At 47.3% G+C, this 17,065-nt stretch overlaps 1 protein-coding gene across 3 annotated transcripts in view; it reads right to left on the reverse strand.

The window, feature by feature from the left end:
* Window positions 1-17,065, reverse strand: part of DUS1L (dihydrouridine synthase 1 like) — a 249,797-nt gene that overhangs the window by 109,338 nt on the left and 123,394 nt on the right. For all 3 annotated transcript variants that reach the window (XM_069655325.1, XM_069655324.1, XM_069655326.1), the window contains one exon: window positions 14,000-14,144. In XM_069655325.1, coding sequence (XP_069511426.1) covers window positions 14,000-14,144 — 145 coding nt within the window. The remainder of the gene's footprint in view (window positions 1-13,999; window positions 14,145-17,065) is intronic.

Below are 17,065 nucleotides of genomic sequence, written 5' to 3' on the forward strand. Positions count from 1 at the left end.
TCTAGGAAATCGGCGTCAACGTCAGATGCAGCGCCTCCAGCATCGGCGGCATCGACACAGCCCTCGAAGCCGGAGCCCCGAGCGTGTCCCTCGACGACCTGAGCTTCGACGACTTCCTCGGAGCCGGAGCCTCGAGAAAGCCTGTCGACGCCCTTGACGCCTCAGACGTCGATGTCTTCCTCGAAGACCTCAGAGGTGCATGCGGTCTCGAACGCTTCGAGGACCGGGACCTGGAACGGGTACGTCGAGAACGAGTCTCCTTGTCCGAACGGGACTTCTCCCGTGACTCGTGCCGACCACTCTTGCGAGCGGTGTCTCTCGACCTCTCACGACCGACCCCACTCCGGGGCGCGGATGGCTTAGTACCCTGCGACTCAAGAATCGCCAGCATTTTCTTCCCGAAGGAAGCCCATTCCTCCGGCGTCGCAAGGCTGGTGGGGTAAGCGACGTGCCGGGCAGAGTCCTCCGAAGAGGACCTGGAAGACGACCGGTGTCGGCGCTTCCGAGAATGCCTCGAAGAGGCTGAGGAGTGGCGAGACAGACTCCTAGAAGGAGACCCACGAGACTTCCGACGATGACGCGGAGAGTCACCCCTCGAATCATCCGTCGAAAGCCCCGCAGACTTCGACTTCCTGGGCTTGGACACCCGACCTACCGACAACTTCTTCTTACGTTCGCATAAGGCTTTGGACGTGAGCGACTGGCAGTCGATACAGTCATCCGTGTCGTGGGCCTCCCCGAGGCACCAGAGGCAGGCGTTGTGCGAGTCCGTCACCGACATCTTGGACCCACACTCCCCGCACTTCTTGAAACCCGGACGCGGGGTCGAAGACGAAGTAGAAGACATCTTCACACGAAGGATTTTCACAAAAACGAACGGGTTCGAAGAACCGAGAAGAACAGAACTCCAAAGAGTCAAGGCGTTAACCGAGATTCACGAAGCAACACGTTCGCGGAAAAAACGGAACTGAGGCTACGGGCGTCGTGCGTCCTACTTATCACATCGGATGAGGTCGGAGGAGGCCCTCGACGACGGCGCATCGATGTCATCGACGCAGGAGCCGAAAAAAGTTTCCGAAGCAGCACAGCTGTGGTGATTACATGTCATAGATATGGAATACGTCGGAGGACCCAATCCCCTCGAAGTAACTTTATGGGAGCCCTGCAGGGGGGGCATGGTACAAGTTACTTACAGCCCCAAGGAACACAGGATCAACAAAGCTGGCTACAGGTAGGTTTTACTAGGAGCAGGATAGTACCTTGGAGTGAAGAAACAGTTGCTGCAGAACTGTTCCAACAATGAGGCAACAGCAGACCCAATCACAGCTTTCTCGGTCTTGGTGACAGAAGAAAGGGACTTAAATGGATCGGACGACAGCTCTCGTGCAGACAGATACCCAGCAAGTGCTATTTGCCTCTTCTGGCTTGTTGGTGCCTTAGGCTTGGATGAAGGATGGATGTCGCGCCAGTAGAACCTTCTCGTTTTCTCGGCCCTCATCTTGGGTGAGGGGACATGGGAGCTGGCTGGAGTCAGTGTAGGCTTAGAAGGATGCCCAAAAGGTCCCTGGGTATTGGTGAATTGCAGGCCGTGGAGGTCGCACCTCTTCCAGGGATGACGGAAAAGAAAATGTATGTCTTGGGACTGGTTAGGCTCACCAGTCCAGGGGAGGAAGTCATTGTGTTCAGATCTTCCCTGTCACATAGAAGTTGAGGTTGGGACAGCAGTGGTTAGTCAGCGGGCTCTGGAGGCGGCAACACTAGGCATCTTCATCGGAATCTTCTGTTCCAGTGCTCATCTCGGAGTTTTAGCTTCAGGACCTCAGAATGTATCCAGGAACACTGGTTGAGTCCACCAATCAAGACTCATACACCATTCAAACTGCGGGGGCATTGTCCAATGGGGCCAGCGAACCTCCCAGTCTGAACTGGTTTCAGTCAGCCACACTGCAGGACAAATGCCATTGGAGCGTTTCTGTCACCTCCCCTACTTCATGGCCTGCCAGTCACTCAGAGACCCTTTGCAGGCTTTCTTCAGGAAGCCCGTCGAAGACAAAGGAGCCAGAGAATCTTCCCCCACCCAGAAAGGTAGACATCAAAAAGGACAAGTCATCTTGTTTAGAGCTTCGAAAAATACAGTCACCATTTTGGGTCAATGGTGACCTTTGTGTCCCCTAGCGCAGCTGCGAAGACAGCCTGTGACAAAGTCCCTGAAAGTCATGAACAAAGGTACACTGCCACCAGCCTAAACAGAGGACCTGTCACAGTAAACAAAAAGTTACTGGAGAGTCGGGGAAAAGGGATACATTGAATCCCTCCTCAGCACTCCACATAAGGTGGGTGTGCTGATCTCGAAAAATGAAAATACAGGTAGGATAAAAAGGTACCCCCCTGCCTTGATAACAGTGAGGTAACTAAGGGAAAATAAAGAGGGAGCTCTAGGAACTCCCAGCAACACTGCACGGAAAGTGCTGTGTGGGTTGCCAGACATTTGGTCGAAAATAATTGGTCGACCAGACAAATGGTCGAACCAATTTGGTCGAATTTTTTTATTTTTTTATTTTCACCCCTTTTTTTATTTTTTTGGGGGGGTCCCCCCCAACCCCCTTTTTTTTCTCTAAAAACCCCTTTTTTTAAAAAACGAAAACCCGAAAAATATATAAATAAAAAAAAATAATTCGACCATTTGGTTTTCGACCAAATGTCATTCGACCAGTTTTCAGTCGACCAAATGACTGGACACCGCTGTGTGTTGCAACAGTAACAGGTAGATGCTAGAAAGGTTGGAGTAAAGCATAACTCCAAAATGAAATACCAACAAGAAGTAAAAAGAGTTCCCAAGATCAGAGTAAAAGAATGAGTTAGTGTGGAAAAAGGTTCCCACTCACTCCGGCGAGCTAGTCAAAAATCCAGTGGTCCGGAAAACAGATCTGGGGAACTCACAGGTGGAGAGAATTTCACACAAAAAGGGAAATCGACTCTAACAATCCCTCAGAAGTTGATGAATTGAGCACCTTGAAGAAGATCCTCCTCTTTCCTATCAACCAAGCTGTGCATTTCAACATCCAGGCAACTCTGCTCAGCAGGCTATCGCCTAGAAATAGTAAAATGTCTCGAAACCTGGCTGTTCACTAGACTGCAAAAGACTCATTTCAATGGCACTCTCTAAAGTCCGGCCAAGCAGAACTTTGAAACTATATTCATCCCAGGCTGGGAATCAAAGATCCACCAGAACCACTCAAATGAACCAGAATTGTCCTGTAGATCCAGAGGGTTAGAACAGTCAGATTTAAACAAAATAATAGCCATCACAAATCAGGCACAAAGACTGATCAGAACACCAACCTGGCAAACCAGGATGAAAGAGCCTAGACAGCCTGACTGATGTGCAATATGCCTGTTTAAATCAATAACAATTTGGAGATTGGAACCCATTTGGTTCTATCGCCCCAACAGTTTTTCCGCACCAGAGATAGACATTCTTGCACAGGACACTTGGTTCCTCTTCTGATTTGCTGGAATGGGTGCAGGGCACCTCTTCTTATCCCAAAGTCAGGTGAGTGGTCAGACTCCGCCCTCCAAGGGCAAGACCTGCCCCACACATGCACACCAGCAGTGGTCCAATCAGGGACCTGTGCCGGTCCCAAGCAAGCCTGCACATCAGAAATTCGGACCAGACAGCCCCCACCCTTCTTCATTGGAACCCATACCCAAGCCCTGCCATGCTTTTCTCAGACAGTGCATGACCATAAAAGGAATTACCTGACCCGGCAGGTCAGGAAGAATGGTGAAAGGCAAGATGACCAAGGAATACATGAAAAAAACATGTGGCACGCCCATGTTTGGACACTAGCCACTGTAAGCAAAAAGTAACAGTAATAAGTAAGAAAAAGTAACTGCTGCCACCAGTCTGTCATTTAGCACATCTTGGGTAACCAGAAAATCCGTTTCAGTGTAGTCTAGGGTCATACAAAGGAAGCCCCACTGCACTGCATTAGAAGATGCATTGTGCAGTGATAAAAAGTTACAAAAAAAAGTAAAGCCAAAGGACTAATGGAAACAGTTTCCAGGTACCGACAACCTGAAAGACTAGTCGGTTTCCCCATAACATGTGAGAAAAAACCCAGTGGAGTGAAGCTAAAGGCTTCACTTCACTGTAAAACGTCAGGTCAGTGTGAAAAAGAAAAGCAAAATGTTTGGGGGTCCATGGACTATGGAGGGAAAGTTGCTAAAAGAGAAATCCTTCCCAACAGTGCCTGGATTAGATTTACACAGAACACAGATATTTGATTTTTCTGGTAATATAACAATCACCTACTATACTTAGAATAATGTAAAGAGTCACTGCATCTACTTTTAATGCTTTTAAGGTTGATCACTTAAAGAAATTGTGTGTTGGAAGAGGGATTCCAAACATGGCTGATTTACTACAGAGAATGATGGATCAACAAAAAAGTAGGCTTGTGCCTTTGCCATGGTGATGGAGGAGGTGCTGGGGATGCTCCCAGTAGCAGTCATGGTACTACTGGTAATGGTATTACTGTTACCTTTGAGAGGGAAGAGGATAGGGAGGATGATGATTATTCTCCAAATGTTTCTGTGACCACCTCAGAAACTGAGGCCTAGTGGGAGTTAAAAAAGGACAAACTTGAAAGGGACGGAGAAGCAGAAAGATGGAGGACATCAGTTGGAGCTTGCCAGGATATAAGCTTCACACGGCTCTTCCAGAGGGTCTGGGAATGGTGCTGGATCTTCTTCTCATCCTAGGTTTCCTAAAGATCAGAACAGTGTGTATGAAGAGAAAAATGACATCATGGATTGGCGGACAACTTTTGGGAATGCCTTCGAGGTAGAAGTGGGTGAGGCCGATAAGATTGCATGGTTGATCAGCAGACTACCCCATTCCAGCTGCAGTGCCATTATGGAAATGTCCATGGCTGATAGAAAAGACTTTGAAAAATTGAAGCAAGCTCTCATCTTAAAGTTTGGGAAAACGCCAATACTTGAAGAGATTCAGTGAGTACAAGAACAAAATAACATAACACCTGGGTGTCCCAGGTTACTGATTCTTTGAAAAACTCGACTGGCTGGGTTGAGGGTTAAAAGGTTTTAACCTTTAAAGGCATGATAAACTTGGTCATGCTTGAACGTATTTTTGCTTCCTGCTCCCCTGAGTTTAAGCAGCATTTGGCATTAGGAGATATATCCGAAGAAGATGGCTATTGCTGCTGATTTGTGGGTCTCACAGAGTGTCCCATAAGGACAAACCTGTTTCTAGTAAGCAGGAGGAGTGTATGAAGCAGAAGGAGAAAGAGGGTGAGGGTACTGATAAATCCTCCTCCCAGAAGTGCCAAAACAGTTTTAAGAATGGTAAATCACCTGATACTGAAAAGGGTAGTGGGACTAACAATCCCAAGCACAGTGGTGGTTACTCCAAGCCTCCCTATGTAAACAGACCTAGTGACACTTGTGTGGCTTGTGGAGAAGGTGACCATGTGAAGGGGGACCCGAGATGTAAGGGTAAGACCTTGGGGGCCCACTCTGCGAATCTGGCCTTCATCTCATGATGAGGAAGAAGTACTCAGATGGGCATCCTTCTCTTCAAATGTGTTACCCTGTGAGATAAGATCTGAAGTAATATTAGTTTCCCTGAGATCCTGGGAACCTAGAGATGCTGCGGCTTATGCCTCGATACCTGATAATACCAAGCATTTTTTCAAGGATAGTGTGCTCGTAGATGGTTAGACATCACTGCCATAAGGGACACTGGGGCCAGAAGAACTGTGGTGAATTCCACTTTGGTAAGTTCAGGGGAACTGGCCAGAGCTCCTCTGATGCCCATCAAATTAGCTGATGAACGCCCCCTTCAAGTTTCCAATTATGCCTGTAATTCTAGCTGTGAATGGTGGAGTAGTAAGAACATCTGTTAGTGTGCAGAGGAAAGTCCCAGGTAAAATTCTGTTAGGGAATGATCTCAGAGACTTCGGTCTTGTGGGTTACACTGCAGAACATCCACGCACAAGGTCTCTGACCAAGGCTGCTTTGGCCAAATCCAAGGCACAGCATAAGCAAAAGGGGAAATCCAAGGATAACAGAGTCAAGAAACAGAAAAGAGTGAAAAAGAACATTTCCCCATAGCTCACCTACCACTGAGATGGAGGCAGTTGGCCAAGCCCCTGAACCAGGCGAGGAAGAGGTTCTCAACGCACATGAATATCCTAAACTGAATAGTTTACTTGCAGAAGGATGTCCATGTAGGGAGGAGTTTAGTAAGGACCAACGTGAGCACCCATCTTTGGAAGGCCTCAGGAGACATGCCTGGTACCAGCTTGAAGGTGAACCTTCTGGGACACACAGAATGCATTGGGGAGGTGGGATCCTGTACAGTGAGGCAACAGCGTCCTCTCAGGTAGACCAAAGGAGGTTGGTGGTTCCCCCTTCAGATTGGACCCTTCGTCCTGCAACTGGCACATTAAGTCCCCCCCTTGCAGGTCATCTTGGGGTCAAGAAGACCACAGAGAGGTTATCCATGCAGTTCTACTGGCCTAAGATAGGAGGCCAGGTGGAAAGTCATTGCAGGAGCTGTGCAACTTGCCAAACTTCTGGTAAAAATGGTGCAAATATTCAGGCTCAATTAGTACCCCTCCCTGTAGTGGGTACCCCGTTTGAGAGGGTAGGGATTGATGTTGTTGGTCCCCTTGACCCTCCTACATCCTCAGGCAGCAGGTTTACTCTGGAAGTATTTGATCATGCTACCAGATATCTTCAGGCAATGCCACTCAAGACAGTAACTGCCCAGTCATTTGCTAGAGCTTTGCTCGGCATATTTACTGGGGTTGGCTTCCCTAAAGAAGTTGTGTCCGATAGGGGCAGTAACTCCATGTCCATGCAAGACATGTTGAAGGCGTGTGGAGTCTCCTGTACGTTTTCATCAGCTTATCATCCACAGACAAATGGCGTAGTTGAGAGATTCAACAGAATTCTCAAAAGCATGATTGGAGCTCGTGAGGAGTCCCAAAGGAGAAAGTGGGATCTCCTTATGCCACGTTTACTCTGCTGACAGAGGGGTACCTAAAGAAGGGGTTGGCTTCAGTCCCTTTGAACTTTTTGGTCACCCTGTCAGGGGACCCCTTGCTATGGTCAAGGAAGGATGGGAGCTTCCCGCTCCTCCAAATGTGGTGAACTATGTGATTGGCTTAAAAAAAGAGAACAAACAAAAGAGGATGGCTCTTCTTATGGCTAAGGCCAATGAAAGGTTGAAGGCTGGCCGGGCTTTGGTATAACATTGGTATGACCAGAGGGCCTCTCTTATTAATTTTACTCGAGACCAAGAAGTCCTAATCATGAATCCTCCAAGGCCTAGAGCTTTACATGACAAATGGTCAGGCCCTTGGAAAGTAGTGGAACAACTTGGTGCAGTGAACTCTTTAGTGGACATTGTGAGACCTGGTGAGGCTTCCAAAGTGTTTCACAACAATAGACTGAAGGCATGTATCCCCTAGAGTGGAAATGGATGCTCTGCTTCTGGCTTCAGATAGGGAAGAGGAGGAATCTGAACCTCTTCCTGACCTGTTACAGAGCAGTCCTTCAGATGGCTCCTTTGAGGGTGGCAGATTGTGCCCTCACTGACTTCCAAGCAGCAAGGTGAGATGAAAACTTTCCATCAGCAATTTTCTCACTTACTCCAGGTTTGACACCTTGGTGCAAACTTTATATTAACATGGGAGACTGTTTCTACCAAGTAGGCGTTATAGAATGTCAGACAAAGTAAGATGCCACATCAAGTCTGAGGTCAATAAAATGTTGGATCTTGGGGTCATTGAGTCTTCTAGCAGTCCTTGATCCAGTGCTGTGGTTCTGGTTCCAACAGCATGTACATTCTGTGTGGACTATATAACTTTGAATGCTGTAACTAAGGCAGATGATCACCCCCTACCAAGGACAGACTTATTGATAGGCAAGCTGGTCACTTCCAAGTATTCCAGCACTTTGGTCTCATTGCAGCATATTGGAAACTTGCCCTGACAGAATGCCAAGAAAAAACAGCATTTTCAAATGCAGAAGGTCTTTAACCAGTTCATGGTAATGCCTTTTGGATTGAAGAATGCACCTGCCACTTTTCAGAGGCTAGTTAACCATGCTCTTCATGGCAGGGTTCGAAGTTAGGGGAACTTGGAGCTATTTAGCTCCTGCTTCTAGCATAGTAGAGCCTGGTTAGCTTGAAACCAACAGCTACCAGCAGCTACTTTTGATTCCTGGGACCAACTGGTGTTCGTACACGTACACATGCATCTCGAACTACAATCCCCAGGCAACCCTTAGCTATAACTGTAGTTCGTTCATGAACACGTGCACATGATACGGCAATTGCGATCACGTGACACAGCAATTGCGATCACATGCTCGTGACGCAACGATAAAAACAAACACCACACAAGATGGCGCGGTACCGGATTGCACGATCAGAGGAAGCCAGAACCAGGATATCGAGGTAAGCACCAGCAATGGCGTTCTACTGTACTCACGTACGTTAGGCGTTTTGCATCATTGAGACCCCTTTCATGTATCGATTGCGCCCTGATTGGGACGCAGAGCTCTAGCCCACATAGACTTAAAACAATTGAGTTTTGACTGAATGGGAGACATCTAGCACTATCGAATACGGGTGCATGGCCATTCAGCTTTCTATGTGATTGAAAGATAAAACGTAATACAGGAAAACTTCCTGATTAGTGGATGGATGCGTTCTAGACAAGAAAAAAACTTTCTAGACAAGCAAAAAACATTAGGAATAAACACTCTAGTGCTAAATCGCAATAAGTGTTAAAACACTGATCAGTTGTATGCAGACACTTTAGAATACTCAGAGTTGTAGTACATCACATATGTCCATTCCTATCCCCACTACAGGGTGTACAAGTGAGGAGAGAAGAAAGAACATAGATTGAACGACCAATACTTTAGATGCAGTAGAGACCAATTGCGGCATACAGTGCACCATACGTTTTAGGATTTTGCCACAGAGGTAAGGAGAAAATTATCTCTATGAGGCAGAACTACCAGCAACACCAGAATTCGTTCTGAATAGGTTTCATTAGTACGAGACTGACACAGCTCCACCTGTCTCTCTTGTCTTTGTCCATATAGGATCAGGAATTGCTCCACCTTATCCAGTTTGGACCCTAGAAGACACTCTCTAATACTTCACAGTGCTGAAGATATTGTTGAGAATACAAGAATTGAAAAATAGTATTCGTCCTGAAGAAAGTGGCTACTTGAGAATCCCGCTGAAACCGGTTGACTGTTCAAATGCTCTGGTTGATAACCCAGACTTCAATTCCCTTATAAAGCAAAAAGAGGGCTTGCTAAAAAGAAATTGAATGTGTTATCAATACGTATTTTCTCACCATTATATTATGGTGGAGAAATATTGTTTTTAAATCGATTCTATTGACCATTGGCCATAGAATCAGTTTTTGTTTTAATGATAAGACACACGCCATGGGAGCGACAAATTAAACAAAAGAATACTGACCTCCATGCTGTGATCACGTATTAGACACCAAGAAAGTTTTTTAGAGAGAAGAGGGACAGGATCTCTACATCATTTGTAGTCGGCCCAGCAGCACCAACTAGGGCCCACAACCATTTGATACAAGATCATTCACAGATAGGGTCATTTAACTTTTTTGCTAGGGACCCAGCTATAGGAATAACTTTATAATTATTTAGCCTACATGGTGATGACGCCTAACACCCAGGAGATGGTTTTAGCTCCTGCTCATCGAACCTCAATTTTTGAACCCTGGAATGGGTTAGAATATATCTGCATAGCATATCTTGACAATAGAGCAGCCTTCAACCCCATTCGCGAGGAACATGTGAAACACCTCACGGTTGTGTTGTAGTCTTTTGAGAAGGCCCACCTGACCATAAAAGCAACCAAGTGTCAAAGTGGTCAGGGGTCTACCTTGGACATGCGGTTAGAGGGGGCAAGATTCAGCCTCTTCCCAGTAAAGTACAGGCTGTACAGGACTGGGCAACCCCCACTACCCAAACCCAAGTGATAGCTTTTCTAGGCCTCACTGGGTACTACCGAAATTTCATGCAGACTATGACACTATAGCTGCCCCTCAGACTCCTCTCACAGCTCCCAAGAAGCCCACTAAAGTAGACTGGACTGAGGATTGTGAGAAGGCCTTCCAAGGCCTTAAGTGTTCCGTTTGCCAGGCACCTGTTCTCAGGGCACCTGATTATAAGAGACCATTCATTGTGCAGACAGATGCCTCATACACTGGGATAGGAGTAGTACTATCACAGCTAGATGAGAAAGGCAGGGAACAACCTATCTGTTTTAATCAGCCGCCAGCTTAAGGACAGAGAGCTTAGGTGGTCTACTGTGGAAAAAGAATGTTTTTCCATTGTGTGGAGACTTAGGAATTGAGGCCCCTGACTCTATGGGGCCCACTTCACTGTGCAGACTGACCAGAGGTATTTAAAGTGGTTGATGAACATGAAGGGAGAGAATGCTAAGTTGCTCAAGTGGTCCATAAGCCTCCAACGGTTTGACTTCACTATTGAGCATAGGCCATGTGCTCAACACAGCAATACTGATGGGTTGTCCGGCATGTATAACCGACCTGAACATGAGACGCATACAGGGGTGGATTAGTTGCCCCCGTCAATAGTCTGGGTGTGGGGGGGGTGAGTGTTAGGAAAGGTTTTTCTTTTAGCAATGTTCCCTCCATATACGATGGCCCCCCAAACATGTTGCTTTTCACGCTGACCTGACTTTTTACAGTGAAGTGGAGCCTTCAGCTTCACTCCACTGGGCTTTTGCACACATGTAATGGGGAAAGTGACTGGTACTTCATGCTGTCAGTACTGGAAACTATGTTTCCCTTAGTTTTTGACTTTGTTACCTTTTCTGGTAACTTGTTATCATTGCACAATGCATCTTACAATGCAGTGCAATGGGGTTTCTTTTGTATGACCCTAGACTACACTCAAAAGGATTTTGTTGGTTAACTAGGGTGTGCCTGATGACAAACTGGTGGTTGCAGTTATTTTTTCTTACTTTTTGTTAGCCTTACCCATTTGGTTGCTAAAAGTGACTAGTGTCCAAACATGGGTGTGCCACAGGGATTTTTCATTTGTTCCTTGGCCATCTTGCCTTTCAGCCTTCTTCCTGACCTACCAGGTCAGGAAAATCTTTTTATGCTCATGCACTGCCCAGGAAAAGCATAGCTTTTTGCGGGCAAGTGCAGGGCTTGGGGGTGTGTTCTCGGGAACTGGTTTGGGACTGTCTCGTCCCAAGCCACATACTGGTGTCTGAATGCCTGGTGTGCATGCTTGCATGAGACCCACAGTGGTCCCTGATTGGGTCACTGCTGGTGTGCATGTGTGGGGCAGATCTTGCATTGGAGGTCTGAGTATGATCGATCACTCACCTGACTTTGGGATAAGAGGAGGTGTCCTGCAGCCATTCGAGGAGACCAGAAGAGGAGTCAAGTATCCTGTGCAGCTGTGAAGACTGAAGAAAGACTGGTGGACGATCCCTGATGAGGCTGGCGACCAACTCTTGCTGAAGTCCCGGTGAAGCCCTGTCCAGCTGCTGATCCCATTAGGCCCTTGTCGGTACTTTGACCCTCTAGACCAGTGGGAACAGCTGGTCTCGACGTCTCCCGGTGCCCAAACTAATTGAAGTCTTCCGAAGAGTCCCTGGGCCATTCAGTGGGCTGACAAACTACAAAATGGGCTACCACGATAGGAGTGTCGTGGGTCTATGTTTTAGCTCAGATCTTTGGGGACTGCCTGCCCTACAGAGGTCGTCTCTGCCAAATTTCAGCATTCCACCATCTAAGGGATATGAGATACGAGGCCGACTTCGACCACAACCACTCTGTCCTCTGCGGTCAACCTGCAACAGTGACTGTCCCCAAAAACTGCTTTCCTGCATCCAGTCATGTGCTGAGAGGAGGCCTGCACCTGAGTGAGCTACATTCAACTAAAACACGTTGCACCAGCATCTGTGGCCGACTGGGTATTCACTCGAACCTGCAACTCATGGGCATGGAGGTCTGGAAGAAACAGCGGCAAACACGACCTCCGACGACCTGCCAAGTGTAGGAATGCCCCCCTAGACGCTCAGAAGAAATACAATCCACTCGTAAAAAAGGCCAAATACACCTCTTGCAAGGATAGCAAGGTTTATTTCCGCAAAAACAGATATGCCAACAAACAACTCAGCTGCCGCAGAACGTTCTGCCAAAATCTGCTTATGCAGAATCTTATGAAGGTACAAACTGTCATTACATACAGTGAAATCCTCCGTGGCTGGTTGATTTGACCCTACATATGCCCAGCCTGCTCCATATGAGATACCAGGCCATTGGTTCCAGCCCCGTCCGTCCATCTTCCTTCAAGTGGGTGATGTTTCCTCTGTCATCAGTGCAAGGCTGAGTAACTGGCAAATATTCACAAACAAAACAATGCATCTCTATTTATGTAACAGTGCACCTGGTATAAGCATTACATTACTTTATTTATTAGGTTCAGCCAAAATGAGCCGGAGTGGTCTTACGGTGCCTAACCTTGTCCAAAATGGTGGCATGGTGTCGCCAGACCTTAGTCTGTGGGAAAAGAAATGGAGGTTTGGGGAGGAGAGGATAGAAAAGAGAAAGACAATAGAATGACAAAAAACAGAGGTAAAATAATGGTGATGAATGGGGAAAGGATATGGTTGTGGAAGTAGCGATGCAGGTTTCTCAAATGTGATAGTTATAAGCATAGGTTGATTAACATGAGTGTAGGACAATACAAAGCATGAATTGGAGCAGAGCTTTGAGGGATGGCAATATCTCGACGCGACAAAGCATGGTATTAGATGTAGTTAGCTGGTGAGTGGTTGCGTGAAGGACTTAAGAATTGCTCAAGTGGGCCCTTATAGTGTGGAGCCTTTCACCAGAGCACTGTGTTTGGCAAGGCAGCTGACAGGAGTGTCGGCGCCAAGAGCTGGACGTATATAGAAGTATGCTTGTGGAGAACATAGGTAAGCGATTGGGAGGGAAGAGGAGAAGAGGAGACATTATGGACTTATGTCTAGTAACATTAGGTTCTGTAAGCTATGAAATAGGCATAATTCACTGCGACTTAATACATTTACATTCACAACAAAACAGCTCAAGCGACCAGCGATGCAAGCTAGGAAGACTATTACAGTCCTACCCGCTCTTGCAAGATAAACTCCAACACACAGATACCCAACAGCAACATCCTCCAGATCAGACTGAAGGCAAACGCAGGGCGACTTGCCTTTTCATCATGCTCATGGCATGTGCAAATGATCACATGTATTCACTACCCCTAGAAAGCAGCACAGTTGCACTCTTAGTTCTACCCGATGTAGCCAATCTCACAGGCAGGTGCTGGTTGTTGTGCGCTAACGACAAGGAACCATGTCTATTGGTGGAGGACATAGGTTTATTTCTAAATAGTATGAACATGTGTGGGTGTAATGTTCCTTCCCAACGCCCCACCTCGCCCCCCACCCCCTGAGCTTCCCTTCACGTTCATCATGTTTGTTTTTATTGATTAGGCGCTGAGTGGGCAGTCACAGTTTTTTTCCACTTTGAATGTGGTTCCCTTTTTCTAAATTCTGCTGAGATTTGGGGGTTTTTTCCCCCGATTGTCTGATTTCAGTGATGTAAAGAGAAGGGTGGCCGAGGGTTGTGAGCGGAGGGTGGAACCAAATCTTGACATAGGTTTCCTCCCTCGAATCACTCTCCTAAAGTCATTGCTGCATCCCCCCCAGCCCTACCCCCCCATCTCAAGCATGACAGGGATATGAGTAAGATCAGCAGCCACTCCCCTGCCATCGCACCCTTCCCCCTTGCACGAATACACACAGGTGACGGAACCAGCGGCGTATTGCCATGGCGAGCTGCTCCGTGCCAATCACACACTGCACATATAGCCCCAATCTGCCAGTGGCAGTACTCACGTGTGATGCCAGAGCTTGAAAAGGTGGGCACGCACATAGGACAAGGAGCATGGATACTGCTGAACAAGCCCCAGGTACTCCTCGGTCATCTCCCACACTGCCGGGCTGCGGCCTTCGAAGAGGGCGGGGTTATGCAGGTTGCCCTCTGAGGAAGAATGGAAAACCATCATTGCATGACAATGCAAGGTGCTCGTCGCCCCATGCGTTCTCCAAACGTGGGTAAAGCCTCCCCCCGCCCACAGCATTCCGAGGCACCTGGGAGGGAGATTTCGTCAGAGAAATCGGGAGACATACATGTTCTCATAGGAATGCATTGGGGCTAAAATAATTGTGGCCGGGCGAACGTGAAAAATAGCAATATTTATCACTGAAAAATCAAAATTGGGAGGGCTGGCATGTATGACACCGTAACAATGCCCCCGCATAGCATGCATCCCAGTGTTACATTGGCCCGTCACACCAGCCCTTGGTACACTGCTAAACATCACACTACTACCAAATCGGATAAACACACCGAACAGACCATTGCCACATGGAGCTGTATTTTAACTGCATGCTCCATGCAAAGAACTGCCAGTTTCCCAAGTCACAGCTAGGCAGACACACACACAGACAGACACAGCGTCCATGGTCCATGGCTCTGCAGGTCTAAGTGCTCAGGTTGCAAACACATTTCTTTTATCAGTAGCAGAGCCTTTCATGTGAATGATGTAACATTTGAAACTCAAAGACCCCGCAAACCACCAGTTACCTTGCACATCCGTGCTAGTTAAAGTGAGCAACACAAAGCGCCCATTTAAACTTTTTTTATATCCATGTCTACTATCTTGACATGCAAAAAAATGGAGTTGCTTTAAGCCACTAATCAAATGTTTTCAGCATCAGGAATAACAACGAGCTGGAAGTCTGTGACAAAGAATCTGCAGATCCATCTATCTTTGTTTATTACATGTCTTAAATCACTGAAAGTACTGTGGGGTTAATTAGGTTTTTTTTTTAGTATGGCGTTATCTTGCATTCTGGGATTTATAGTTTACAATTCAGGTTGTGAAAATTAAAGCCACAATGATATTCTTTTGGCCTAACGTGTTGCTATAAGGATTAACATGCTGTCGTGTGGCTTTATTATAAAATGTGTGTGTTTGTAAGTAAACTCTATAAGACATTATTACTGTATAATGTAGACCTTGAAATCCAACTATTTGAGCGAAAATGTGTGAACCTGGTCATCCACACCAACCCCCCCCCCGCCCCCCACCATCTATATGACCATTAAGCAGAGAGGTGAGGAAAGCCTTTCCTGAAACTTGCAGCGTTAAAGTTTTACTGTGTTCGTGAAGAAAAATGTACATGCACAAATGCAGCTAAACTTTAAAGCTGCTCGTTTCAGGAAAGTCTCCCCTCACCTCTCTGCCTAACCGAAATCAAATGCACACATCAGCCAGCCCCCTCCCCAGTGATGCGAACCAACAGAGAACGCAGGTGCTCTTTCACGTTCGACTGGAGGGGCTGATGTGCGCACTTGCTTTTTGTTAAGCAGAGCGGTGAGGGAGGCATTGCTGCATGTTAGATCATTATGTATATATGTGTGCAAGGAGTATATATATATGTATTAAGTAAGGTGTGTGTGAAGGAGTGCATGATGAATGAGGGACTGGGTGCGCGTGCGAATGAGCGAGTGTACAGTGAACGGGGGCGCTAGTAAACAGGAGTCGGAACCTCCAAGTTGTCCCCACAGTTTCTGAAGTGGTCCCTCCCATCACCAGTTAGCCCCCACCCCATCCCGTAATGTAGGTTTTGCTTCCCCCCTGACCACTAGTTCCTTTTTTCCCACTTCCACCCCTGCAGTTACCCATTTGTGCACGGAGCATGCAGTTACAGTACAGCTCATGTACTGAGCTGCTAGTTTTTGTTTAAATATGTCAACGAAAGCACAACTTTTTTTTGTTTCGTTTAACAATATGTTTAAACAAAGAGCACTATGCAGGTTCCTGCGCCATCCTTGCCGCAGCCATTAGGGTCAAAACTGCACCTAAAAAGGGACAAATACCCGATGTGCGGCGCCGAAACGGCTGCCACGCTGAAAGCGATGCGCCCACACAGCGTACTCGCTCAATCCGGTGCGCCCTTTTTCAGCACAAGCATTTGGGCGCACCACTGTGGCCGCAGAACCCCTTTATGCATGGACACAGTGACGCGATAAGATAAGCCAAGCAACTGCAGCAAATTTCCAAATGATCCTCTCGCCTCCAGATCGGCGGAGATTTGAGCAAGACATAACAGGCGGTCTTCAAATTGCCATGTGAACGTGTTACATTTGCAACAGATGAACAGCGTCGCCTCGTGCGGGTCCTCGGTGTGGTGCCATACTATTACCAAAATGACTATAGATCATCATTCACCGTCGGTGATCAGGGTCACGCTAGTACTTTGGCAAGACGCCGTCGCAATGGTCTCTCACGGACATCGGTGTGGTGGGCCGATAGGTCCACGCCATAACGTGCCTGCGCCCTGCTGGCCGCGGCCAATAAGGCGAGGCTGCAGCAGAGAAACCGCGCCAAAACGAGCCGCGGCAAAAGAGCGCCACCAAAATGTCCTGATCCGGCCTCAATCTTCTTGCAGGTTTCTCTTGTGACGCAACAGCGCCACCTTAGGGTTTTAAGTCGGTTCTGCAGTACTATCTTACCTTGGCAAAGAAGCCCAAGCCAGCTCACATAATACTGAACGATAAATACAAAGATATTGGTTCAATTCCAACTAGCTGAGATACAGAAGCAGGTCTGTCAGGCTAGTCTAGGCAAAGCAAACCCAGGCGGCCAGACCTTAATGATGTTCCCTAGGTAATGTCTAGCCAGGTAAAACCATACAACCTCCTCCTTCTAAATTATCGAAAGCGTGGGCGGACCCACATCCTAAAGGATGATGTGCACCTAACCCACCAATCATTATTTAGCTCACATAAACTCACAGTTCCTCCCACCTCCCCGTCTGTCTCACAAAATCCAACACACTGCTCTTCTTCCTGCCACTCACCCCATCACCTCCCATCAAAGCCTTCCCACTCAA

The sequence above is a fragment of the Ambystoma mexicanum genome, chromosome 3q, assembly GCF_040938575.1.
Source record: "Ambystoma mexicanum isolate Mex_15411 chromosome 3q, UKY_AmexF1_1, whole genome shotgun sequence".
NCBI lineage: Eukaryota > Metazoa > Chordata > Amphibia > Caudata > Ambystomatidae > Ambystoma > Ambystoma mexicanum.